This window comes from Branchiostoma floridae, chromosome 6 (assembly GCF_000003815.2).
Source record: "Branchiostoma floridae strain S238N-H82 chromosome 6, Bfl_VNyyK, whole genome shotgun sequence".
Lineage (NCBI taxonomy): Eukaryota > Metazoa > Chordata > Leptocardii > Amphioxiformes > Branchiostomatidae > Branchiostoma > Branchiostoma floridae.
Genome location: NC_049984.1, coordinates 12,064,451 through 12,090,715, shown reverse-complemented (window position 1 = coordinate 12,090,715; position 26,265 = coordinate 12,064,451). Strand labels below are relative to the sequence as shown.

The 26,265-nt window shown below is 42.4% G+C and overlaps 2 protein-coding genes across 3 annotated transcripts in view; one reads left to right on the top strand and one right to left on the bottom strand.

The window, feature by feature from the left end:
* The window catches only part of LOC118418364 (large neutral amino acids transporter small subunit 1-like), a 15,836-nt gene extending 2,212 nt beyond the window's left edge, over positions 1 to 13,624 (top strand). The window contains exons 2-11 of one of the 2 annotated variants that reach the window (XM_035824240.1): positions 4,984 to 5,692; positions 7,969 to 8,094; positions 8,345 to 8,450; positions 8,583 to 8,627; positions 8,782 to 8,905; positions 9,126 to 9,229; positions 9,411 to 9,507; positions 9,683 to 9,832; positions 10,257 to 10,434; positions 11,844 to 13,624. In XM_035824240.1, coding sequence (XP_035680133.1) covers positions 5,116 to 5,692; positions 7,969 to 8,094; positions 8,345 to 8,450; positions 8,583 to 8,627; positions 8,782 to 8,905; positions 9,126 to 9,229; positions 9,411 to 9,507; positions 9,683 to 9,832; positions 10,257 to 10,434; positions 11,844 to 11,899 — 1,563 coding nt within the window. In that variant the 5' untranslated portion in view covers positions 4,984 to 5,115 and the 3' untranslated portion in view covers positions 11,900 to 13,624. Of the gene's footprint in view, positions 1 to 4,983; positions 5,693 to 7,968; positions 8,095 to 8,344; positions 8,451 to 8,582; positions 8,628 to 8,781; positions 8,906 to 9,125; positions 9,230 to 9,410; positions 9,508 to 9,682; positions 9,833 to 10,256; positions 10,435 to 11,114 lie in introns of both variants that reach the window. The other variant, XM_035824239.1, reaches the window with a different exon arrangement.
* Positions 11,662 to 26,265, bottom strand: LOC118418363. Its single transcript, XM_035824238.1, has 14 exons — positions 26,169 to 26,265; positions 23,822 to 23,884; positions 22,837 to 23,129; positions 22,120 to 22,237; positions 21,680 to 21,790; positions 20,823 to 21,538; positions 20,442 to 20,610; positions 19,070 to 20,091; positions 18,744 to 18,912; positions 18,531 to 18,592; positions 18,011 to 18,184; positions 17,712 to 17,879; positions 16,583 to 16,857; positions 11,662 to 14,916 (listed from the first exon to the last, which is right to left on the bottom strand). Exons 1-13 carry the CDS (start codon positions 26,182 to 26,184, stop codon positions 16,600 to 16,602), a joined length of 3,339 nt encoding a protein of 1,112 aa, XP_035680131.1. The 5' UTR covers positions 26,185 to 26,265; the 3' UTR covers positions 11,662 to 14,916; positions 16,583 to 16,599.

Sequence of the window (26,265 nt, the reverse complement as noted above, 5' to 3'; positions counted from 1 at the left end):
CCACAGGTTAGTGACCCATAGAGTGGTCAGTGTGTTTGTACACGTGTGTATCAGACTACCGACCTTCGAACCGTACGGGAAAGGAAAACACACGCAGCTGTGTTGTTTTAAAGAGAGCGATCCCTTGCCACGCCCCCCTAAAGCCCCCGTCACAAATCAAGAAATGCGCTCGGCCGACGTGTCGGCGAACTCTAAATGGCCAAACTACGGCCGACGTCCCGGCGATTACTATAGTTCTAGGACTTCGGACGATTTTAGTAGCTCGTCCGTTGGAATGCAAATCTCCAAACACATAGCCAAGTCCAGTTTGTGAAGGGGCAGAATTCCAATGAAAAATGCGGTCGACGCTCGGGCGATTCCGATATTCGGCGAGCTCCAGGCGATGTAGAAATTCGCTTGGATTGTGACGCAGACTTTATAGACCGTGTAACACTTGGTCTAAATGCCTGTTTATTACATATCCTCGAATAGGTCTCGGTTACTGCTAACCTGCTCGGCGTATACTGTAACTTTCACGTTGGTTTTATTTTCGCTGCAGTCTCTCCGCGAACGTCAAAAACGGTTGAAGTAAGTAAGAATTCTTTCAACCGTGAATTAAGATTCTGGTAACTAGAATTTTGATAGGATTTATAATTCAAGACATGCATTATTGTGCTATCAACTTGTACAAAATTTTTATTACCGTTATCGTAATAAACGTGACTTAAGGCCGCAAAGCAAACACACTTCATCTTTATCAACCATGTTTCCGTCAATGTGGATAACTTTTGACCCACACATATGGTCTGATACCGGCCTATAGTTCACAATAAGGTTACAACAAGAGGCAGGTGGTGCCTTGTGCAAGCACTACATCCACAAGTGCTACTCAACGGGACTACTTTGCATTGTTGCGGCTTCAGTCTTATCGTCCGAACAAACAGAAAAAAATTGTGGTGGCCATTTTGAGAAGAGCGATTGTCTGAGCATAAAGATTACGGTATGAAAAGCTAGCGTCCGGGATTTGGTTAAGGTAAGGTATCGTTAAGTTTTATTTTCGCGGGTCTGTACTCTGTAGAATTGACTGCGATGTAAGTGAGTAGGGGATATAGTTACTGGAGGGGGCGGTGCCAATCGTTGTTTACGGACAGGTAGAATCCCAAACAAAAGAAAACCGGATAGGACGTGTTTGCGTGGTGGTACCTCGCGAATACTTTTTATCACATTTTTAACATGAACATTTATGATTTATACATCATTAGCATACAGCTATTCATTTTAAAATCTCCTGCTTAATCAATTCAGTGTGTTGTGATGTATCTAGGAAAGTATAGTATGTCCACGTTCAAGGTTTTCAAGGTTCAAGATAGCTACGTCATCACTTCTGAACTTCAAGTGTTTTATGAAGGCCTTTTACAATTACCCTGTCATTTTTAATCTTTAGGGCAACGGTTAAACCCGCCTGTAGGGTCTAGTACTCAAATTACCAGTCTAGACTGAAGCTATCGGTTCATTTGTCGGGCTAAATGCAAATTTTATTCCACCAGACACGCTGTCCACAGAATGTATTAATTGAAATTTGACTTTTGCAGTTTAACGGTGAAACTATGACCTCACTAGCCCTGACGTTAATGTTCTACGCCATGCATAGCGCCATGCGAGCGTAGGTGTGTGCTTGCCTAATTTTGAAAGCTTTTCTATTGTAGCGTATGTGCATTTGGGAGGCGTTTCCGCCTACATAGTGACGCCACCTGCAGCAACGTTGTGTTGTCAGGGCTTGTTCATTGTTGCTTTGGGTGGGTTTAGAAGTTAATCACAAATACATGTAACTTCCATACAAAGCTCCCCGTCCACGTTTGATTCAACTTAGAATTAAGACGTCAGATATCTCAAGAAGGAGCATCTTATCTAGCCACATTGTATCTGTCGTCGCAGCAAATATTTGGCAAAAAAAGCAGACATAGTTGACCACACAGGTCAGTCTTTACGTGCGATAGCTCATGTGAGCTTCTGATGTTTACATACTTCGGTTAACAATTGCGTACACAGGTACTGTACAGTAATTTTCTCAGCCTTGTGTCATAATCAATTAACCAGTTGTTAATCCAGGCTCCCATACTGACTTCTCCACAAAATAGCAAGTATGGGAGTCCCGGATTCGAAAAACTACTTAGAATAGGATTCCACTACCACCCAGGCCAATATTCACAGAGATCGGTTTCAACATTGAACTATCGGGTCACTACCCTGCATGCCAGCTTTGTCGCTAAACTAGAGAGTGAACGGAAAACCTTGACCTTGACCACAAATTAGAGTTTCCGCTCGCCAAAGGCTTGAAAGGGGGTGTCAAAGTCCTGGATAGGAACTAATTTAGACAGCTTTCAAGAGGCACTTTGTATGTAATGTAACCATAGTTGATATGATATGGCATGACATGCATGTGTGTGTTAACACACGTGATATCGAGACGGATCCGTCTGAATACTCCAGACCTACACATTTTCACACGTCTGTTGCTGTGTTCGCGCTGTTTGTAGCCACTTCTTCACGCCTCGGTGAACAAGTTTTGACGGCACGCTACTGATGATGCAACCTGTAATGATGCAATCTCTCATGATGCAATCGCTGAGAGACTCAAACTTGAAATGGCTCCCATATAGGCTTTCAGTGGCATTTAGAACACTAGTATAGGCATTTAGAATACTTTGTATAGGCTTTCAGGGACATTTAGAATACTAGTATACGTTTAATTTGCTAAAATTTCTGTCAAATATATTTAACCAAAACTCAAAGGCAAACGCGCCCATTCAGTTCAATACCAAGCTACTTGGGAGTCCAAGCTTTTGCCACAAGAGCTATCTACCACCCCAATATCGTGACCGTAACTTGTCTAGAACTCGAGAAACCAATACCGGAAACCCCGCTGTCGTGTCAAGGAATGTCGCCAGGGGTGTAAAATATAATCATTTTCTGTATTTTTGTCCCGATCACACACAAACTATCAAACCAATCCATCCAACCGTCGGTTATCTTGGCGGGAACAGACAAACGCTGCCTATTGCATAAGGTATAACCTCAACTTTTGATAGAGAAAACTACATTGTATTTGCACTTCTCCGTTACCACGTTACCGTGTTGTAGGACAAAAAGATGCGACCTTTCAGTCGGTCTCCCTTTTTTGGCTTGGATGAGGGTTATTCCAAAAATTTCCTTACGGGGATTGAGAATGTAACTGGAGAAAATCAAGGGAGGCGTGTCTGGCAAATGGAAAATCCTGGCATACCATTGATGAATTTTTGATAGGAATCTAGCAACAGGCGCTTACTTGGGAAATATCCTTGGACATTTCTACTAGACGTTCTGTTCTAAAGGAAGGTTAGTGTATAGAAGAAGAAAAAAGAGACATATTACTTCACGACATCGGTTTTAAGGTTCAGTCATCGATAATGTTTCGGGGAAAATGTTATTATCATTAAGATACATGGCATGCCAGCAAATACAGGGGGGGGGGGGATCTATAGTACTAGTATATGGCAGTGACGGATTTTCGTTGGATGTTTGACTTTTGTAACGAGAAATATTTGGGTTAAGAATAAAAGTACTTTTGACAGGAAGAGTGATTGGGATGGGAAGTTATGCATCCGTCTGATTTAGATTGATGGCGGGTGAACCACTGAGGTCTGTGGGAAATGATTTCTCGTCATGTGACGGGAGCCTGTAAGTACTAACGTTCCTAATCCTAATATAAGGTTTGCCAAGCACACCGGTTAACCCCTACTTTCCTCGATAAGTGTGTTGGGTTCTTAAACGTCCCGAGGTTTGACGCCTGCCGTCAACAAAACATTATAAACGTCCAGAAACTATTTCTTTGATAGCCTGATTTAATCGCGTTTCTTAGGCCCGTCCTACATTGCCGCGGGGAGGAGGCTATATGCGGAGTTTGCGTTACACAGACTATTTCTTTGACAGATATTTCAAATTGGTCGACTGTCAAATCTTTGACCGCCCAGACAGCGGCCACAGCGCGGTCGCAGTATCTACTACTACGGAAGAGAGGTGTTACTGTATACGATGACACCTCTCCTCTGATGTACAGTAGTGGCGTGCAAAGGGACTCTTTGCCTTGGTCCTTTTGTGACATTCTGTATGAAGTGGAAGCGAGTCGCCTTTGTGTATGCAGCCCCTTTTGCCTCACGTTCACTGTGAAGTAGTAGCACACATTATTTTGCTGTATTAAATGTTGGTACCGTTTGTATGAAAACTTTGCTTTCAGTTTCGTAGTTCCTGACGATATGATAGTGCTGTGCATGAGTCTTTCCGCCTCATTTGTTTATAAGGGACCTAATGGTCTGAAAAATGACCATAATCAAAAACGAATTTACTGCCTCGATGATATAATTTTGTAGATACATACATTAGCAGGAGGGGAATGTTTTATTTACATTAGTAAAGCCCTCATTTCCTCCCGAGGCCTTATCTTGTATTTCAAAACATATGGCACCGTGTTTTGGGCATCTTTACGCAGAAATATCGCCACAGACAACGCGACAGATCACGGGATCTTCAGACGAAGCCCTGGGGTCAGATCAGTGTGAAGGAGTCCCGACCCTGGGCAAACAGATCGTTATTTGCGCTTCTATTTTATCTTTGTCTGCTCTCCGTCACGAGTTCCAGTGTTTACATTCTGTAGAACTGGGTATGTGGGTCACGTGCGATCCCCGCGATATGACGCTTCTACATATTCATAAACCTCACACAGAGCGGCACCAAGGCACTTGTGACAGATTTCTTCGATTGGTTACTCTAGTCTAGGCTATTGTTTTCTTATGTGGATACAATTTTACTTTAAGTAAAGCAGGTAATTTGCGTATATATCAGATGTATGCAAATGTAATCGATAGACAGTTTGCCTCGGCGTGGGGGGAAAACATTATGTTGTAAATACTAAGGTGTCTCTGTCGCCACTAGACTAGTCTGACCACTTGTCTTTTCTCATTCGTACAGGTGGTACCGTAGGCTCCTCCCACAAGCACCCCCCTGGTGTGTCCCCGCCGCCGTAAGTTGTTCGCCGGTTGTGGTTGGACATCTCTCCGTCAGGACCCACAGTTAGACAAACGCACCAGCCAGGACAGTCGCATGACCAACATGGCACCGGACATCCACGGCAACGGGGCAACTGAGAAGACGCCGTCACTGGAGAAAATGGACGTCGGGGACGGAGACGGGGAAGAGTCGGTGAAGATGAAAAAGAGGGTGACCCTGATGAACGGGGTCGCCATCATCGTCGGCACCATCATCGGCTCGGGGATCTTCGTGTCGCCGGTCGGCGTGATCGCGAACTGCGGGTCGGTGGGCCTGTCGGTGATCGTGTGGGCCATCTGCGGGGTGGTCACCGTCATCGGCGCGCTGTGCTTCGCGGAACTCGGCACCAGCATCCCCAAGTCGGGAGGAGACTACATCTATGTCCTGGAGGCGTTCGGGGACGCCTTCGAGGGCTGCGCCGGGCGGTGCTCGTCAGCGGGCATGCAGAAGTTCTGGCGACACTTCGGTAAACTGCTGGCCTTCCTGTGCCTGTGGATCAACCTGCTCATCATCAGGCCCACCACACAATCTATCGTGGCGCTCACCTTCGCCAACTACATCGTCAAACCGTTCTTCCCGACGTGCGATGCGCCCGACTCTGCCATCCGGCTTCTGGCTGTTCTATGTCTCGGTAAGTGTGCAGACTTTCTGTGACCGTCGGCCTTGACGCACCGCGTTTTCTAACGTAACCCGTGCTCTCGCATGTTTCACACAACACGTAGTAACATACTCTGTTTTAAATAAAAATCACATGCTGTGATTTTGCGATACCACGCAGCAACTGGCCTACTTTTTTTGGCAACGTAGCACTTAGGATTTATGGCTGAAGGGGAGAGGTGAAGAGACGTCCTCTGAAACCATGTGACATGGCCGTGACCGTTCTGTGTATAGTGTTGTATTCGGCATGTGACGTTGTTGCGACTTCGGTAGTTCATAATGTTTAGTCTCCTTGTAGTCTGTGTGACACAAACTCTGCTGTCCTGGGCGGGCTGATATGAGTGAGATTTAATTAGGCTAGTCTCCGTGCACAGTCTTTCATATTTTTCTCTAACGAAAAAGACACATTTTGTTTCGGTAAATTAGCGTTACTGTTATCAATAGACTGCTCTTCAATGCACTCCACCCCCCTAAGTGCATGTCCCGCAGCCCTATAGTGTATGTTCATGCACCCATGCACCTCGTGACAGTCACGAGCTCGGTTAGTCCTTTAATTGAGCACTGTTACGCACTGCGTGAGACCACTATATAACACTGGGACCTTTCGTTAGTTTAGATTGTCTATGGATTGCATGATAACCGCGTAGTTACCTGAAACCTATTTCTGAATTTGATAACATATCATAATACTATATTTAACATTAGTAACTGGGCAAAATGATAAGTGTAGAACCAGTGAAGAAATATTGTCAGAAAGCAAAGGAAAGTGTTAAGATTAATCCGCTGAGATGTAGTGTATGGATTTTAGACAAACATGATGTACATATTCATGACCTTTTGACACTACCCAGTCTGGTATGCGTATGTGATAATTACAGTATACTCGACCCGCCATATAGAAATCGAAGTCAGAATGAAACCTTTCGAAAATCATTTCATCAGGTTGGTAGATCATAGGTCCTAGAATAAAACCTTGCTGTTAACTTTCTGATCTTTCCCACTAGCAAGGAACGAAACATAAGACTCATAAGAGTTGGAAATCTACAAGTAATGAAAAGAAATAAGCTGTTGAACCTGTTTTTCTCGCTCCGCCCACTAGTTTATAAATCCCAGTCCTCGGTGTTTGTTTTTTATTCTGCACCGCTGGAGGGAATCCCCAAATCCGGTATCAGTCGGAGATATTTACCCGGCCATGACCACTCCCTTGTCTCGGGCCCACACAGGTCAACGCCCTAGACTGTGGTAAGACATATATTGCGGCATGTTGGACCTTGAGACGAGGAGCTGGAAACAGTCTAATATCCAGGCTCATACCACCCTCCTTACCACACATCCTGTGTGACGTACTGCCAGCATATGGTCAGATTAGATACTGGAACACACGGGTTTATACTAGCAGAAGGGAAAAGACCTTTTAATGGTTAATGGATTGTGGATTTTCGGTTACATTGCCGAGTGTTATTATAAAGCCAATACACGTATACGTCAGTTATCATACAGCTGCGTCTCATCTGCATATACAGATTATCAATCACACGTATCTCAATTAAATATCCTCAGGGGAAGGATATCACATTACTACATAGAAATCCTTTTAAGCTTGCCTGAAATTAGCATTTTTAGTATCACTGGGACGATTATTATATATGTGAATTTTTCACGAGATAGTTTTTTCTTGACTAATTGATGAATTTTGAAGTTAAAATGGATAATGTTTTTAACCAATGTGCCCGCATATCCAATACATGCTTATATCTAAGAGATTTGGTATTCTGTATCAGTTCGTGAGAGTTTAGATGACTTGATAGCATACGTTCAGACTTTGTAATACTCTTTATAAAAGCCCTCCCATATGGTTTATTTGACGAACTTACCTCGCCCTGGCCTTGGTGCTAACAGACTCTCCATCGCGACCCCTGTTGGTGACTGTGAGAACTGCAGTAGTGCCGGCACGTGAGGGTCCATCACTGCCTTTAACTTTGTCATTGTTGTATTACCCAGGATATCCTAGCCTCTCCCAGGCTTCGCGGATCACTGGTCAAATATAGTAGACATTAGACAAATAGAGTCAATAGTACGCTACGGGAGTCGACCAGTACTATTGACTGTATTTGTCCAATTTCTACTATTCTACCAGCGATCTGCGGAGCCTGATAGAGTCTAAGAATATCTACCTACAATTTTCACTATCCAAGAGCATAGATGATGTAATATAGTTAATTTTATTTGGGAAATACGTTTGTTCTGCAGTGACGTTGACATTCATCAACTGTGCCAGTGTCCGAGCCGCCACACGTGTACAGGACATCTTCACGGTGGCGAAAGTGTTAGCTCTCATCCTCATCATTATCTGTGGCTTTGTACAGATTGGCAAAGGTTGGTACAGTAATTTAAACACTTTGTATGTTAACTTCAGCAAAGACCTGTGGATTCTACCTTTTTTATTAGGGTTCCGCCCTGGTAAGAGACGAAATTAATTAATTAATTAAGAATTAAATAATTAATCAATTAAAATAAAATTGAGTGATGAAAATGAAAACAAAATTCTATTGCGAACCCTATTTTTTAAGACCGTAATCACAACTTAAATTTTCCAATTTGTTCTTAAATTTTAATTTGTTCGTAGGTGAAGCGGAATACCTGAGGCCAGACAAAGCTTTTGAGGGCACAACAAGTGACGTGGGCTCAATAGCTGTGGGCTTCTACTCCGGACTCTTCGCCTATGGAGGCTGGTGAGTTGACGTATTTTGCTGGGACGTCTGCTATGACGGAGAAATGGAAGCCTAATGTATTATTGAATTTGTCTTTTATTTGCATTGCTTGAAAAGGTAAGATTTGCTACCAAAACCGTTTTTCTTTTACAGGAACTACCTCAATTTCGTCACAGAAGAGCTACAGAACCCATTTGTGTAAGTTGTTTTCTTTTTCACATTTAAAGAATTCAATGCTGCTAACCTGTGCAGTTGGTATCCTTTGACAGAGTTGTGTGAAACTTTGGTCCAAATGAAAAATCGATGGTTTTACATGTTGAAAACGTCAGGTTGTCTCATTTTTGTTTTCCAGAAATCTTCCAAGGGCCATCATCATTGGTCTATCGCTGGTGACGGGAGTCTATGTTCTGAGCAACATCGCGTACTTCACGGTGTTGTCGCCGGCGCAGATGCTTGCTGCTCCCGCCGTGGCCGTCGTGAGTGTCCCGCACTTATTTGTATTTTCAGCAAACTTTCCTATGATATTTTACTTTTTTGCAATTGTGTTGGTAGTCCTGCTTTGTTTTACAAATAAAAATAAATCGTTTTCAATGTTTTGTGCAAAATTATAGTTATTGAGCATTTAGTTATCGTATTCATTTCAAGCCCATAAGAGCTTTCGTTATTTTGAATTATTGTCCGTTATTTCCCATGCAGGCTTTCGGCGACCAGCTCCTCGGTGTGATGTCCTGGATCATTCCAGTGGCCGTGGCCTTGTCCTGCTTTGGAGGGGTCAATGGCTCTCTTTTCACTTCCGGAAGGTCAGTGATTATAGTGACTAAGTTGGTTTCAATCGGAAATTGTGGCGCTCATTTGTTGAGGCTTCATGTACATACCCGTTTGTTATAGTTGATTAAGCAATTAGTTATTAAGAAATTTAAGGAAAAGAACAAGTAATTAAGGGAGGAATGAGATCTCATATTTCTCGTTTACGTCCTGCAGGTTGTTCTTTGTTGGTGCACGCGAGGGTCATCTCCCTGACGTCATGGCCATGATCCACACACGGAGTCTGTCTCCAGTACCGGCTCTCATCTTCACGGTAAGGGGTTCTTGTTAATGTTTACAGGTGTGTTGTTTGTACCTGTTTATTATACATCTGGTGGAGCTTTTGCAGCATTTTCAGGTCTTGTATAAGATTTGATAACATTTGTTGAAACATGAACTTTGTCAGCTCTCTGTATTCGCTACGGGATAACACTGAGGTCTCCTTTCAGTGCACGTTGTCGGTGATCATGCTGGTGTCAGACGACATCTTTGTCCTGATCAACTACGTCAGCTACATCTGGTACCTGTGGTTCGGCATCGCCACTGTCGGCATGATCATGCTGAGGTACCGCAGACCGGACATGCCGAGGCCGTACAAGGTAGGCGGATATGGAGTGTAATGGCGAGGTGTTTTAGGGATCAGTGATAAATTGTTGTTGTTGTTTTTCGATTTTTCCACGTAGTTGTTACCATTGTAAAAACGGAGGTATTTTTTTATCCTGTTTGTTTGTTTGTTTGTTTGTCTTTGAGTTTGTTGAAGTTTGTTCCTGCTCACCCAACTCCAAAGTTGTGGTCAGACTGAGTTATAGATCGGAGACCAGTATGGCGCAAAGGTTGAGCTGGCCAGCGTGTAAATTCCTTGGGCACGTTGGCAGGAAGCGATCATTGACACATGGGGAAAACTTAGGAACTCGGGATAACGTGCCCGATAGGACTATGTATTTGTGAAATGAACACGTTCTGTTCTGTGCAGAAAATTTTTGATGCAGCAGAATATTAATCGTATTGGTACTATTTCCGTAGGTCCCACTCGCGCTTCCAATCATCTTCCTGCTTGTCTGCATCTTCCTGGTGGTTTTCTCATTTGTACAAATCCCGTACGAATGTCTCTTCGGTACCATCATCATGTTGTCGGGCATCCCCTTCTACTTCGTCGGCGTGTACTGGGAAAACAAGCCAAAGTTCCTCACAAACTTCCTAGGTAAGTTTCGAGAGACATTTAGCTTACGCGTGCCATTACTATGCAACATCATAGTTGATCACAAAGCATGTTAACATCACATGTCATTTAACCGTTACGAACCTTTACTACTAACCCCGTTTTCCTCCAACACTAACAACATTGATTACTTCCAGAATTTCTTCTTTGTTTCAGCTGGCACGCTCCATGATTCTATGCCCATGAATGTGGACGTGCTCGCGTTATGTTATAATGTGTAAAGTGTAAATGAGTATTGTGTGTCGGATGGTAATGAGTTACTGTAATGTACATGAGTTAATCATGCTTGAGGTATTGAAATATTGTAATTGCGTGATATCGGTACGTCATGATCACGCATGACCAACATGCCATGTGCTTTAACCCCAGTATGCCTTACCGATGCAACATGTAGGGTACAAACCCCTGATATCAAGTCACCATATGTAATGGTCCCAACATCCAAAGCCATTTCTGCTTTTTCATGATATAACCCGTAACTAATTCTTCAAGTTCCATGTAGATTCACAGAGCATGGATATTGCCCTCCCGTGGATGGAGAGCATGGATATTTTCACGTCTTGTGTGGTATGCTCAAAAAGTTTGCTTGTGCTTTCTCCACTTAACCAATGGTATTACAAGCAAAGTTACTCACCTTCTATCTACACACGTTTTTCTTGCAGAGTCCTTCACATACTACTGTCAGATGACGCTAAGCGTCGTGCCACAGCACACCTACGGATGAGGAACAACCCGTGGAGACCGAAGCAGAAGAAGCTCAAGACGCAACAATGTGGCCGTTAAATTTTGGGTGACGGTGGTGGTGTTGTGTGTTGTGTCAAATCTGTGTCCTTCTGAGAAGTTCTAAGTCTATCGCGTCCTGAAACTGTTTGCTCTTCTCAGTATCTGCTTGTCTGCTGTGGTCGTTGCTTTGCAGCTGGAGGAGATGCACGTATTTTGACCGCATCATCCTTTGATATAGCCTGGTAACCATTCTCCATAAGCCGGGTGGGGTTTTCCTGTAACCATTGGTCTTTCTCAGCCAGCCTATCTTTCCAGCCGGCTGGCCTTTGTTATTTCTGTAGCGTAGTAATTGAAACGAAATCCGTAAAAATGACCGGTGTACGTTTATGAACAGGGCGGGCGCGCAACACTCCCAGCATCGTGCTGGTACACAGAAACTCCCGGGCCCGATGGTATATGGTTACCAGGCTATCTTTGATGCTTTAATTGTGAATTTTCCTCCCCTCATGAGATGTAGTGTTCTGTTCGCTGGGGAGATACGGTTGTGTGTCTCGTTTTCTCATTTGGTGGCAAATATGAGCTCTGCATTATATTATTGCTGGTGAGCAAAATTCTTCTGTCACGCTATGCATGCACTTGTCACTACTCCAGCGCATTCTCTTTTTCAGAATCTGTTACAAAATACTGCCAGCTCTCCCTTAATATAATACCGCTGCCCAACTGAGGTGTTCCAAGCGCTCTGGCATCTGCATGGTAGAGGTGTCTGCAGCGCCTGTCTTCATCCTAGCGACTTCATTGAGTATTGCGCCACAAGGCGCATGAGTTGACTACCCTGCCTACAACATTAACTCGACACTAGTGCCTAGACCAAAAATAGATCACACCAAAACTAGTTGTTACCGAATAATTGGTGTAGTATCTTGTAGATTTACCATTATACCTCAGTAGATTGAAACATGGGGTAGTACAGCAGGGCCATGAGTAATTAACAAGAATTCTTGTAGTATTTGTTACAATAATTCTAAGTCTTCTCTCTCTGCCGTTTTGGCATCTACACGCTCTGCACTACAGAAATATATTTCCTACGTGTGGAGGTTCAGAGGCACTTGTACAAAATGAAGGGAATTGTTAAAATCCTACTTCAGTTTTTATGCACCTTGATGTGATCGTTTTATCACAATACGTAAGTGCTGTAGCTCTCTCACAAGAGTACACCGATTCGAACGAAATTGTTTTGACTTCCCAGTAACCGTTGCAAGAAACGTCATGGTATTAGTAGATTGCCTACTTTATAACGGCAACTATTTATTTTTTTGCATCTCAACATTTTTTTCCTCAGATATTGAGGCTAGTCAAAGAATCGGAAGAAGTATTATAGGCGTATTACGTTACGTCATCCAATACTATATGGACCAATTAAGATGAATTTGGGAACTTGCATTATCCAAGGCTTCTATTTCAAACCTAAATTTTGCCAAATGTAAATAATTACTTTGAAAATCTTTGAACTTTTTGAAGACCAAGAATTTTGATATGAATTTTATTCAAGGTTTACTTTTGGTGCGTTCGATTATATTAAGGTATAGAAAGGAAGGGTCGGGTATGTGGGAAATGACCGGATCACATTGTATCTCTTTGAATATGAAAAGAGTGAATCCATTCAAATACATAGGAATATTATGTAAAGAACTTGTGCCGAATCCATGAATTCTGATGCTAACTTTACTTAAATTGTATAGCTTAAAGCAATGGCTCTTCTTATGAATGGTCGGCTTGAAACGGAATTTCAAGAATGGCTTTTGCACGTCTGTGGCCTGCATAAGAAATGTGAATATGTTGTTGTTTCCAAGCAGATGGGGGTTGGTACAGATGACTGTTTCGGATGTCTTAGTCTGGTAGTGTTAAAGAAAACTATGTCATCCGAAAAAAATGTACATCCTGCAACATCTGGCTACAAATCAGTTATTATCGATTTTGATGAATTGAAAAGGATGACGGGTATTTCAAATCCAGAGTATTAATTGTGATGAAATACACATCTCAACTGAATCTCGCGTAAATGTACGAGACTCTACTATAGTTGTTAAATTAGTTAGAAATGGCTGGCATTTCACTTGCGTACTTCTCTACTTGTATTTTTATCGCGTTTTTGCCGCGGCTTTTTTTGTGATAAAGAAAAGCAACAGAATTTGTGTACTCAGAACAGTAATGACGTTTGCACCCTTCTAATCAATGAGCATTTTAAAAGTGACGTATTATAAATGCCTACATCTGAACTAACTCTATTTCGCTTATATGCGTATTACAAAGTTTGATTAAGGAACGCTCTTGTCTCTGCATTGTATATTCACTTCTGCTGCAAAAATAAACGTATCTTAACTGATAGCCTCAGGAAGAACAATGTATATGTTGACTGGGAGCAAGCGTCAATAAAGAACACGTTTCGAAATTCCGTTGTTGTGTGGTCGATATCTTCGTGTTGACGTGAGTACGTGTGTGTTTTTGGTGACGCCTCTGGGGCAAGCCTATTGCTATACTCTAGGATTGTCGTATTGGGAGTGATAAGCATAACTCAACACGGCGTAGATGGATCATCGTGATATTTGGTATGTGGTTAGACCTTGTTATACATTATGAAGATATGGTAATATCATAACGCCGTGCTAAATCACCGCGGTGATATCCCACACAATGAATGATGGCTTTGTCTCTTTGATTTAATGATATACAAAACGAATACAAAAATTATGAAAGAAAACAACACTACCAGAGCCATCCTAGTGGAGGTAATATTGTATCTTAAGCACCTTAGTATCCAGCTCTTAAATTTTGATACAAAAATATACAGCGGCGATAATCCCAGAACTAGCGCTGACGATCCCTATCTATATCACGCACCACACACACACAGCTTCTGAGTATACACTTACACCATATACCCTCATATCAATACACCATTCACTGAAATGTGTTTCCGTAAGTCATGGACTTTCTGCCTGTTAGACATCTAAGTATCACTGTTGCACCAGAACATCTAAATGCAGTGTGACAATACCACCACCATAGTACACATTTGAAAAAGAGGCATGCGCAAAATGCATATCTAGATTAGCGTTCAATATGTATACATTTTCCTAAAATCAAAGTAGGTTACGAAATATCTAACTATATATCGCGAAGGAGGTTCAAATATTCAAACCTCCTTGATATCGCACATCAGTTTATCTTTCATTTTTCTAACACACCAGCACCTACGTAAAGAATATACCTTCTATAACCGTTATCATCCACGAGAAGTAAATTTGTTCACCGCAGTAGTATATAGATAAATATTATCATACACAATAGTCTGAAATATCAGACTCAAACATGTTGGTATTACAAATATACCTGATTATGTTCTGCTTATGCATCGGAACAACATCATTGAACTTGTTATATTACAGGTATTTTTACAGTAGTAATATATGGATACAGATTGCATAGATAGACCTTGGGGGGCTTGCCTGCTAATTGTAGCATTTAATGGCTATTCTTTTAGTATTTCTTACAGTTCTAGCTCAGAGAAAAGCTTATGAAGCTTACTTCGACCAAACAGATCATGCTAACTAGGTTCTAGGGTTCGCGCAATTGGGCCTAGCGGTTAATAGCCCAAGCGTCTTTCAGCAGCTTTTGCAGAAGTATTAGAAGTACAGATATCGATAGCTATATTCCTAAACATGAGTCTTGTAGTTGGACTCATTATATTTCAGCCATACCATAGGTATGGTGAAATATATTGTATTCGTAATGTTTCTTTCTTTCTTTCTTTCTTTCTCCTGTCAAATCTTCAGAACACGGTATCTCCCTTGTTCCTCAACCGAATGACTTGAAATTTGGCACAAGGGTAGAGTGGGCCAATACCCTCGGACGTTTTTTTCATTTTTTCCATATCTGTCTCTTAAATGATTTTATTAAGGTTTTTTGGTCATCTTAAGACCAAAACTGTATATGTACCCTGGTATTATAACCGAATGAGCTGAAATTTGGTACAGATGTGCCTTGATAAGTCCCCCATATAGATTCAATATCAGTTTTGGTGTACAGTATAACGAAATACTTATTTTTGCAATTTTTTGGTCATTTTTTTACCAAAAAAGGACACTTTTGGCTCCTGTACCTTGGTTTTAGAACCGGATGACCTGAAATTTAGTATAGGAGTGCCCTAGACATATGCGCCCATGGATTCAATAACACTTGAGGCATACGGTACAATGAAATGCTCAATTTTGCGATTATTTGGCCATTTTATGACCAAAAAGTACACTTTTGGCTCTTGTGCTCTGGTTTTAAAACCAAATGACCTAAATTTTGGTAAAAGGGTGCACTAGATATTTATTCAAATGACACATGTATAATTTTTGTCATAGACTACGTCAAAATGATATATTGGGGGATTTTTTTGTCATTTTCCAATAGCCAGAGGGGTCAATGACCTTAAGGTCGTTGACCCCCAGCTGCAGATTGCACCTACTGGCATATATGTCTATTTAATCTAATTAGATAGGTAACCAATCACTTAGCCTGAATCTATATCCTAAAGAGGGGGAGTGGCAGCCAATCAGCGAGCCCGGTGTTATCTGGAAGAGTCCATTCGTACACGGAGGGGTTCATTTTTTTTTTAAATTCATCATTGGACTGGTGAAGTCTTTCAGTGGATGCATTTTTGGACAGGTCTATTTTGCAATTTTACAGAATGTGTGCTGGAAGAGTCTATTCTCGCACGGAGGGGGGATTTTTCAAAATTCATATTTTGGACTTTGGTGACTTCTAGTTTGTCAAAGTCTTTCAGTAGGGTTATTTTTGGACTGGTCTAATTTGCAATTTTACATGGGTGTTCTGGAAGAGTCCATTCTTGCATAGAGGGGGCTTTTTTTAAAAATCCATTTTTTGGACTTTAGTGATTATGTCAAAGTCCTATTTTAGCGGATGTATTTTTGGACTGCTCTACTTTACATGGAAGAGTCCATTTTTTGCACACGGAAGGGGGATTTTTTCAAATTCAGTTTTGAACGGGTGATGATTCAAAATTCAATTTTAGTGGAAGTGTTTTTAGACTGGTCTATTATACCTTTTTATGCACTGGGACCTTTTTTGCTAAATTCAATTTTGGATTTGGTTTCTTATTCAAAAGGCCAAGGTTTCAGTGGGAGTATTTCTGGACTGGTCTATTGTGCAAATTCACATAGGGTGCACTCGGAGTCCATTCTTGAACGGGGGAATTTTGTAAGACTCATTTTTGGGTTAAACCGTCATTAGTAAAAGTGATTTTTCAAATGGGTGATTTTGAAATAGCCTATTGTTGCATGGGGAGGGAGATGGCTGAAATATGCTGTATTTGCTCTCAAGCAAATGTCGGCCTTTCTAGTTTTTTATTACAAATCATTAGATATAGAATATCTCTGACTGAATCATTCTGGGGTCGGGGACTCTTGGATTAGGCCGTGTGGGCTCAGTATGCAGCCGACCACGTGGTAGAGATTCCCCTTCCTCCGAAGGAGCCCTGGCGCGATAGGGCCTGGGCCGGGCCCCCTGGCGGAGATGCACGGCAGACGCAGTTGTCCTATCTTGTCCTGACTCTGCCCCAGGCGTCTCCAGGGTCTGGTATGGTGAAGTCATATTTAGCTCCTGATAGCCGCATGTCTATGGTGAAGGGATAGATGATTACTGTCACGATAGGTACAGTTATTACTTCTCATGATTGTACAATACAAGATGCTGGTATGTAGTTATGGCAACGACTATTCACAATGAACATTTTACAGAGACTGATCAATGGATATTATGAATACTTTATAATCGTGCTTCTGTTGACTTCTGTTGATCATTGACAACATCTGCTACATACTTCATACTTCACTAAATACCTCGTAGGTCAAACTTACATCTTAGTTTAGAAATAGATTCAAATACTTTTGGATGGTAGGTGGAATATGTGGACGACCGATCGACTAAAGGGTTTGTACAGTATCGAAATCACCAGTAATGATCAAATGCTCATTGGTCTGAGAAAAATCATCCAACTCAGGGGAATCTTCATTTGGGGCGTATATGCTAACAAAGCAAAATCTATATTCATCAAGTGATAAATCTACAATAATCCACCTTCCGTCCTTGTCAGATGTGGTTTCATGGATACAAGGATCACTGGACTTCATTAAAATGAAAGTGCGCCCGTGGCACAACTTTTTTTGCTAAAATTTCGAATTGAATTGTTTTCAATCTTTAAAAAAACTCGCCTTGCCATAGGGCAAAATGGCGCAAATGGGTGCAAAACGGTGAGCATCATCTTAGCCAAGGGGTTTTTGAAGAATTTTTGATAGTTGTACACTGATTTTCAATATCTTGTATCGAAACTGAGAATGTGGTTCATATGGTATTCATATACGCAAGTGCGTCGCCTGTCAGTGAGACCACGCAAGGGGAAATGGCACAGCAATTTTGCGTAGTCCGTCGAGATACCAGCTTTTGTCATACAGCAAGATAGCAAACATTACCTGTTGGATTGTGTCATCATAATCGTCCGCATCGCCAGTGGCAATTCCCGACCGCAAGGGTTGGGCCGGGGTCCTCACAGGGAAGCTACGGGCTCGGGGCCGGGGACGGTCGTACAGCGGCTGGTTCATGGCAGGTGGACCGGCTTGGTCTGTCCTTTGGACTCGAGGCTGGAACCAATGGAAGATATGGAAACAGTGTTAACATATCAGAACATCTGAATGGGGATAGACATTACCTCATACGCAATTTGTCGCAGAAGGATATACTGAATGTTTTTATAGATAATGTTTTTATATACCTGCTGTATTGTGTCATCGTATTCGTCCGCGTCACGAATAGGACTTCCTTTAGGAAAGTCGGGAGCCACGGGATCATAGTACAGTGGTTGGCTGATACTGAGTGCATCATCAGCGATTTGGTTGCTGCAGAATGGACTTTCCTCGCCCGCTTGGAATGCTTGGCTGGTGATGGACTGATAGACAGAGAAAAAGAAATTGAACTCTGTCAAAGTACTAGTAATTGAAATTACATTAGAGACTCACGCATTTCTATGAATTGTATCATATGCATGATATATGACAGAAATACAATGGCCTGATAATAAGACATATACTGTGCCAAATCAAATTCATCTTTACAGTGTTTAACCAATCACCTGAACATGTTCTGTTGTCAATACATAAAATCTACGGAAACGTTCGGCGTCGAGCGTACGGCGTTAACGGATTCAAGAATTCAGGTTTTCAAAGTTCTGTGAAAGTCTTCACTTAGAAGTAAATCTTCTATGACAACAGCGACAGATATGTTAATCTACTCACCCGCCGCACGATACTTTCACCCCTTAGGGTTGGAGGAGACACGAACACGTGGGAGAAATCTCCTGTGTTAGAGAACAAGCAAAAGTGTTAAAGACTTCTTCCTGCGTCGTTCTAGATCTGTACTGTTAGGGTTAAAGTTGGAAAAATACAGCCAATGAAAAAGACATGAAAAGGCGTTCACTATCCAGAAGGCACATGATATATAACTCTTACCTTTGGAGTGTCTCTTTGTTGTTTTCTCCAAGAACTCTCGCACAGCCTCAGGGGACGGTCTGTCTGCAGGTTCTGCGCTCCAACACATCCATAGGAACTGGTACAGGCGGCTTTTCTCATCCAGCTTGGAAAGGCAAGACGGCTGTTCAGTCCGCTTCCCATCATTTAGCTGCAATGTTGGAAAAATACAGCGAAGGATAGCAAGATAGTACATCATGAAAGGCATGACAACGTTGTGGCACACATGCTCAGATTTAAATAGTACTGTAACGCAGTTGTTCAATTTTCGTATCAAGCAAGATTACAGATCAATTTTTTCTACTCACATAGTCTTCCATTTTCCTGGGATCCTCACACTGTGGGAACGGATGTACCCCAAGTGTCAGGACCTCGTAGATGAGGCAGGCCAGCATCCACACCTCGGAGGCACTTGTGAAGATGTCCTGAGACAGAGACTCCGGCGCTGACCAGCGGTACGCTATGGGATCCTTGGGGTTCCCTGGACACACGTACTTCGTCGCTTGCCTCTCCTCACTCCCACATTTCTTCATGGTTCGAGACAGTCCAAAGTTCGTCAGACAACAGTGCATCCTGCCGTTAGGGAGGGTACGGCACAGGCAGTTGGCCGCCATGATGTCGCGATGCACTACTTTAGCCTTGGTAGACAGGTAGATCACGGCCTCCGTAATTTGTCTGCAGGCGTCGACCAACGTAACAACTACGTCAGTAGGAACAGCTTTCCGCAAGCCGATAACGTAATCTATGAGAGTCTCTTCCTCCATCCGAGGTGTTATCAGATAGTAGGGCGGCGAGGGGCCATCGTGCGCTGCCAAGACGTTGATCACATTTGGATGGTTCATTCTCCTCACGACGCGGATCTCATTCCGTAGGTCGTCTGAGGACAACTCCTTACTCACCAAGTCTTCCCGGGTGCTGTACCTTGTAAACTTGATCACGACGTCCGTGTCAGACATCCGACCGTTGATTGAGAAAGCGGCTTCACTCGATGTCTGTGTGTCTGGGACGGTCAGAATCTGGCCTTCTTCATGCAGACGATACTTGATGCTTCTTATTGTCACTGGCAGCATTTTGGTCTGGTCGAGCTGAGGGTCGTTCTGGTACGGGATCTCTGCCATGCTTTGCTCACGACTGGTAGACGTCTCAGTGAGAAATCGGTCTGCAACCGCCCGTACGACGGCCTCATCTTTCGATCTGAAGCACAGAGGCGTGCAGAGGTCAAACACTTCTGATGCCACCTCCTTCCATTTCTTGTCTTCGTAGTCCCATAGCTGGCACAGGCCGGCCATGTCGTTCGTGTAGCTGCCTTTGACAGCCTGTACACGGATGCCTGAGGAGGGAAATGATTAGTCATTATTACCCCCGTGTAAGAGATCACTAATAGTTTTTGGTCGATCCCGGTGTTTGTGTGTTTACAGCTATATTTTGATATCCTTTTCGTGAATGTGTTTGAAGTTTGGTATGCAAGTACTTATTGAGGCTCCGTGCAAACAGGGATATTTTGGGTTTCGTAGCAGTATTTTTATGTATTGGAGAATCACAGATCATCTTGAAGATAGTGTGGTGCAATTAATATTAAATTAGCTGTCGTTTGCCTAATGTTAGCCTGCGCTGTACAAGGTGTAGACAATTGGCTTCTCTCCAAGCATAGCTTAGGCTGCTACTACACTATTATCTTACCTGGGTTGGTATGGTTAGAGGCGATGTAGACCAAGATCTGGGTTCCCACTAGGAGCAGACCACTCCGGCACACCTTATCAATCTTCTTGTTCTTGTTCTTCAAGATGGCGTCAAGTACCTTCTGCAGCACGTCTAGGAAGATTGTGCTGGCATCTTTCACTCGCATAACCTTTAAAAAAGACATTTAAAAAAAAGAATCAACAGAAGTAATATGCATATCCATTCTATTGAACTACTTAGTTAATTTAGTACTAAACATTACTAGTTAGTATTAATTATATCAACTTAATGATTGGCTAGCCTCCTTTGTTGAAGATTCCTTCTTACAAATAATGAAATTATGGACATCACATATTGCTGTTTCTTCGTAACTTGTCTTACCTTCTTCTTCAGGACATGCAGGAATATCTCTGTCGAGAAGTGCTTCTTCTTGTCTGTCGTTATGTCGCAGAGAGACTTCAGGAGCTCCTTGTAGGTTCCTTCTATCTGATCCTCCACCCGCTGTATCAGCTTCTCTACGTACGTGAAGCTGCTTCCTTTGCGTTTGGAGATATCCTGGGTGTATTTTGCAGCGCTTTGGGCAAATTGTACAGTATAGCCTGCAATGAGTCCTTTGTTCGCGTACGTCTTGAAGTCGTTCTTGCTGAAGTCGCTTATGGCTGTGAAGAACTTGTTTTCCAGATCGATGTCGCCCTTGTCCAACAGGATGCCCAGTTGGTACACTATCAGGGCGTATGTCTTCAGCCTCAGCATTCTACGCTTGATGATGACCGGCTGCCCCTTCTTGTTGATTGTCTCTCTGATGATAACCTCGGCTTTCTGAAGCTCTTCGAGGTACGTGTCAGGGTCACAGTGCCCCATGCGCGAGCTCACAAGGTCCTGGAGTTTCTCCAGTGCCTTGTCTGCCACTACCTGGCTCTTGGAGCGGCTGAAGTGTGCTAGTTTGTGTAGGCTTATCGTCTTTGTCACAGCTTTTAGGTGGTGTCCTTCCTCGTGCTTATAGTACGGATCATTGCTGTCCAGGTCGTTAAATTCAGTGACTGCATCTTCGGCGTTTATGATTTCAGTGCTGTGGCGAAAGTCATGTTCATCCCATACTAGAAGAAAAAGAGGCAGGATGTCATTTTCGTCCAGATAAGGAGGATGTCCACTATGGAAATCATGATGTCATGGTAACATCATCTGTCATCTTGTATAACATTAAAATACAACATGGCAGATGATAAGTATGAGTTTACCTTGTTGGAAGTCAGTGTTGGCAGTGCTGATGTCGCTGCTTGTTTCTGACGACGCTGGTGTGCTGTCTGCTGGGTATGGTTCTGATGATACAGCAGCGTCTTCACGGATTCCTGTGGTTTCAAGATGATTCATATAGTCATTCAAGTCTTATCAAATAGTACAGTATCAGAACAAAAGCTCCATGGCATTGCAGAAGTACATCATAGGCTTTCATAGCAAGCCTTTTCGTATTGTGAATAGATATATTACATTCCTTCAGAACGAATATCAAGCGTGCATGTAACGTCAGTTCTTAGATTCAACGTACACACTCACAGCATTTGATTCGGACTCAAACAAAAGCTGAACCGTTTGAAAAAAAAGCAAGTTGTATATATGGCAGAATATATTTTGGCCAGTGTCGAAGTGTTCCGCTTGTATTAAGAATGTGATGAGTCACCTGGCGATTTTGCTTCCAAATTTACGGCCTTTTCGAGCCTAGTGATGAATGTTGTCTCGTCGATCGCCATCATGTCCAAGATAACAACATCTCTGAAACGACCATCCAGGTCCGTATCCTAAAGTATACAGAAATCTTTAGTCAGCAGATAGAAATGGTATCCAGTGAAACCAAAAACATTTCTACCTGTCTTATTTCAACAGGCTGCAGGTGGTCTTGTTGTTAGGGTTGTTAACTTAGAAACTTTTAGTTTCTGGGTTTAAATCCCAAACAGGCCCGAAATCCTATACCCTTCCAAAATGCACGTTACACCTATTTTCTCAATATAATGGGTACCAAGCTTAAGGGTAGAGATCTAGAGATGTCCTCTCGGATGAGACGTAAAACCAGATGCCCCGTGTTTGAGGAGAGCCACACATTGAGCACGTTTAACAACCCACCACGCTCGTGTAACTCACAAAACGCTGAGTCAGTACCAACGCTAAATGTATAAGCTTGTAGATAAAATTTAGATGATATTGGCTCGGGGACTGATTTGTATTTGTGACAACAAACAACAATTTACATTCATAGTGCAAACATTCTAAGATAATATCTATTCTTAATTTGACAATGTTTATCATTATTACAATACGGCACCACTACATCGTCTTAGTGGACAAAACATTTCATATAATGTTGTTTCTGCTATGAAATGTATTGTAAAATCAGGCTCACCTCATCAATTTTTACTGGAATGACACGGCCTTGGGCGATCAGTTGGTTACTCAGACCAAGAATTGCATGGAACAGTTTGTAGTCCTTGAAATTCTTGGAAAGCACAACGATGGTCCTCCGGCTTGTCTCCATGGCCTCCACCACACTCTGGTACTCGCTGTGTCCGGGGATGAAGTCTCGCTGTGGGTAGCAGCACGTGATCTCCCTACTCTCGAGAGGCTGGATCACGCGAGATTTCACCAGCGCCTCGTCCTTGTCGGCACACGCCACAAACACATCTCTAGTGAACGTGGCTGCAGCACAGAAAAGTGAATAAAGATACTTGAAAGGCAACATTTTTGCGAAATGCAGAATATTTTCCCCGTAGCCCTTGGTCAAGCTACTCGCACAGAATACTATACCATTAGACTCGCCCTATAGTGTTGTGTGTGAGTACAAAACTCTATTTCCAATGACAAGTAATATCCAATCCAGCCTCTGATTAGCATTAGACTCGCCCTATAGTGTTGTGTGTGAGTACAAAACTCTATTTCCAATGACAAGTAATATCCAATCCAGCCTCTGATTAGCTATTGACTGAGAAAGGAAAAGAAGAAAGAAAAAGAACACTCCATATTTTTCCCTACGGGGAAAGATAAATATGATAACTTTGAATATTCAGGGGAGATCCAGGGTTTGGGTAAAATCTAAACGTTTGTCCTCCCTTATCTGGAGATATGTTGTTAACTGTTTATTCACTATTCTGGCCCTTTTTCTGCTTCTGCTTCCCCTTGAGAGGAGACGTCGCCACGACTAACTCCGCGAATAGGCCGCTAAAACATGTCCATGGTGCTGATACCCTTCCCACGTGTCTTGTTTTATTGTTGGCGATTTGGAAGTATCAACATCGTGTCGACAGAGAGTGAGGCAGAGAGAGATGAAGAGAGAGAGAGAGAAAGAAAAGAGGAGGAAAGAAAAATAAAACAAGAAGAAATAGTTCCTTTACCGGTCAGACTCAGTGATGACCCAGTGAAGACGCTCAGCCTACTTGAGCTGCGGCGTCGGCTTTCTGGAATAAAATACAGGAGAAAATATATCAAAATAACCGTGTAGGACCTATAAAGAAGTGGTAGCAGTTATCAACAAGATTGATATGAACATTTAGACCATAGCACTGTCACAAGATGGATAAAACGCAAACCTCTGATACTCTTTTTTTAATACTAGCCCTTTAAAAAGTAAACTGTATAACGTTATATTGTGACTTTATATTACTTTCTGTATGGATAATCCTAGCTTAAGTACAAGAGACAACTAACTAAACTGAAGAAAGTTACTGGTAAACAATCGATATACACGTTTGTGAAAGACACAAACGAAATTTGAACGCCGCGCCACTGAGCTACAGAATCCCCACGCGACTCCTTCCGGGCGAGCCACAAACCGGAAATGACGTGTGTGTTTTCTAACCGAAGTAACTCAATGTTGACCAGAGGCAAACGTCACTGTGAGTCAGCAGGTTTTAACCACAACCACCCCCATTACTGCGAATGTATTCAAGTTCGCGGTCATTTGATTTCGTGGTAAGTAGAAAATGCAGTGTTCTCGGTGGTTTTGAGTTCGCATTAGCGCTATAACGTTATCTAATATATACTGCTACAGTAATGGAAACATTGGTGCCTTATATTATGTTCAAACCACCTACTAGAGGCTTGGCAAGGGTGCCAAAGACGGACAGAGCAGTTGACTCCTGCACATCATGCAAAAGACGGAACAAAAATGCTCGCGGTGGCGCTTTTCCGATTGCAAACACTGCGAACATCATGGAAACCACAGAGAATTTATATGCATTTGCAGTATTGTTCTAGATAGAGACCACTATTACGACACCCGGAAGAGACTGTTTTAAATACGTATCAAGGGTGGGTTCCCACAAAGCAAATAAGATTGAATGAGCTAACAAAAATGCAAACAAAACTCTGGTTTCGATCAGTTAATCATACTTCCACACCCACATCGGGACGTCACCATCAAAATAGCTTGGTGTCCAGGAATTGAACAAAACATGGTGTTACATACAAATTGAAAGATAGGACGACAAATCTGCTTATTCGGTAACACCTATAATACCAACTGCAAGACTTTGAATACAAGTGGGCACCTTCTACTCTCCAAGCAGAGATTTCTTGTAAGAGGAGCGGTGGTCACCATGTGTAATTTTCCCGACTATACTACTATATCTACGCGACTCAACCTCTGCTTGGAGAGTAGGCACCTTCCCGTCGACATAACTTGTATGAATAGAAAGTTGGCTGATTTGACTTGATTGATGTTTAATTGCCATCCACACCCTTTAGAACAAGGGAAACCCCCTCCTACGTGCCACAGCTGAGTCATTTGTTTGTGACATATGGGGAATACCACGCTAGCGCTGACAAATAAACATTCAAAAGTTTCCCTGTATCATGTTGAAGATCCTCAATAAAAAATGTCAAGGAAGTGTAGTTGAAACACATATCTATGTGCGTACATGGATGTATGTTATGTGTGGTGGATTATGTTTATCTATCAAGTTTGACGTTTTGCAACTTGTCACCTATCTTTCATACTTTTTTTTTCGAAACCTCTCTTTGTAGTTAAGTTCCCCCTCCCCCAAACGCCAAAGGGGGCGCGTATCTTGAGGAACTATACATAAAGAAGAGATATAGGGTCCCAATAGGGGAAGTCGGATGTGCCTAACTGGCATATGTAGTAAGTTCTCCCTGTCACCAATAAAACCAGGACAGAACAGACTGCAGTCAATCGACTTACTACACAAGCGCAACAATGTTATTCCTTATATAAACATGCTTTCAAGAAAGCAGAAGTTCTCATTGATAAATGACTGTTGTCCATTTGAACACACAGAAACAACCTGTTGAGGAAGCCCAGAAACTAATAATCCTAGTAGAAAAGAGGAAGTCAAAAAAGCAACGTCTCAATAGTTTTCTGTAAACTAACACGTAAACTAACACGTTTTTAAGCTTTCCCCTCTTAAAGTTCATGCAAATGATATCATGTTTGGACAATAACTTATGGTATGGTTCGACATACCGATATTTACACATCCGAAACCAGGCAGGGAACAGTGTGCTCAGTGAACTATTATGGAATCACAAGCCAACAGGTCTTATATATGGTGCCAAATTTAAAGGAAAAGTCAAAGGAAAGCAAGTACTCATCCAAGTTCACAACACATCCCGATTATAAGATAGTCGTGGATTTTTAAATCACCCAAACTCATAAAATGTAGCATAAACGTTTCGGGTCAGAGTTCGATCTTGTAAGTAAATTACGTGCTTCCGCACACGTACCTCTGCTGTCTGCCATGTGTAGCTTCCCGAGCTTTCCTTCAGTTCTTCAACAGAAATATCCGGTAATCGTTTTACTTTCTGCAGACGACAGACCCGC

What these genes read in the sequence shown, in the direction of transcription:
- LOC118418363 (XM_035824238.1), bottom strand. An exon ending in TTCCAGTAAAAATTGATGAG is followed by an intron (nt 22,238 to 22,836) that starts GTGAGCCTGATT and finishes TGTATACTTTAG; the next exon opens with GATACGGACCTGGATGGTCG. An exon ending in AACAAAGAGACACTCCAAAG is followed by an intron (nt 18,593 to 18,743) that starts GTAAGAGTTATA and finishes TCTCTAACACAG; the next exon opens with GAGATTTCTCCCACGTGTTC.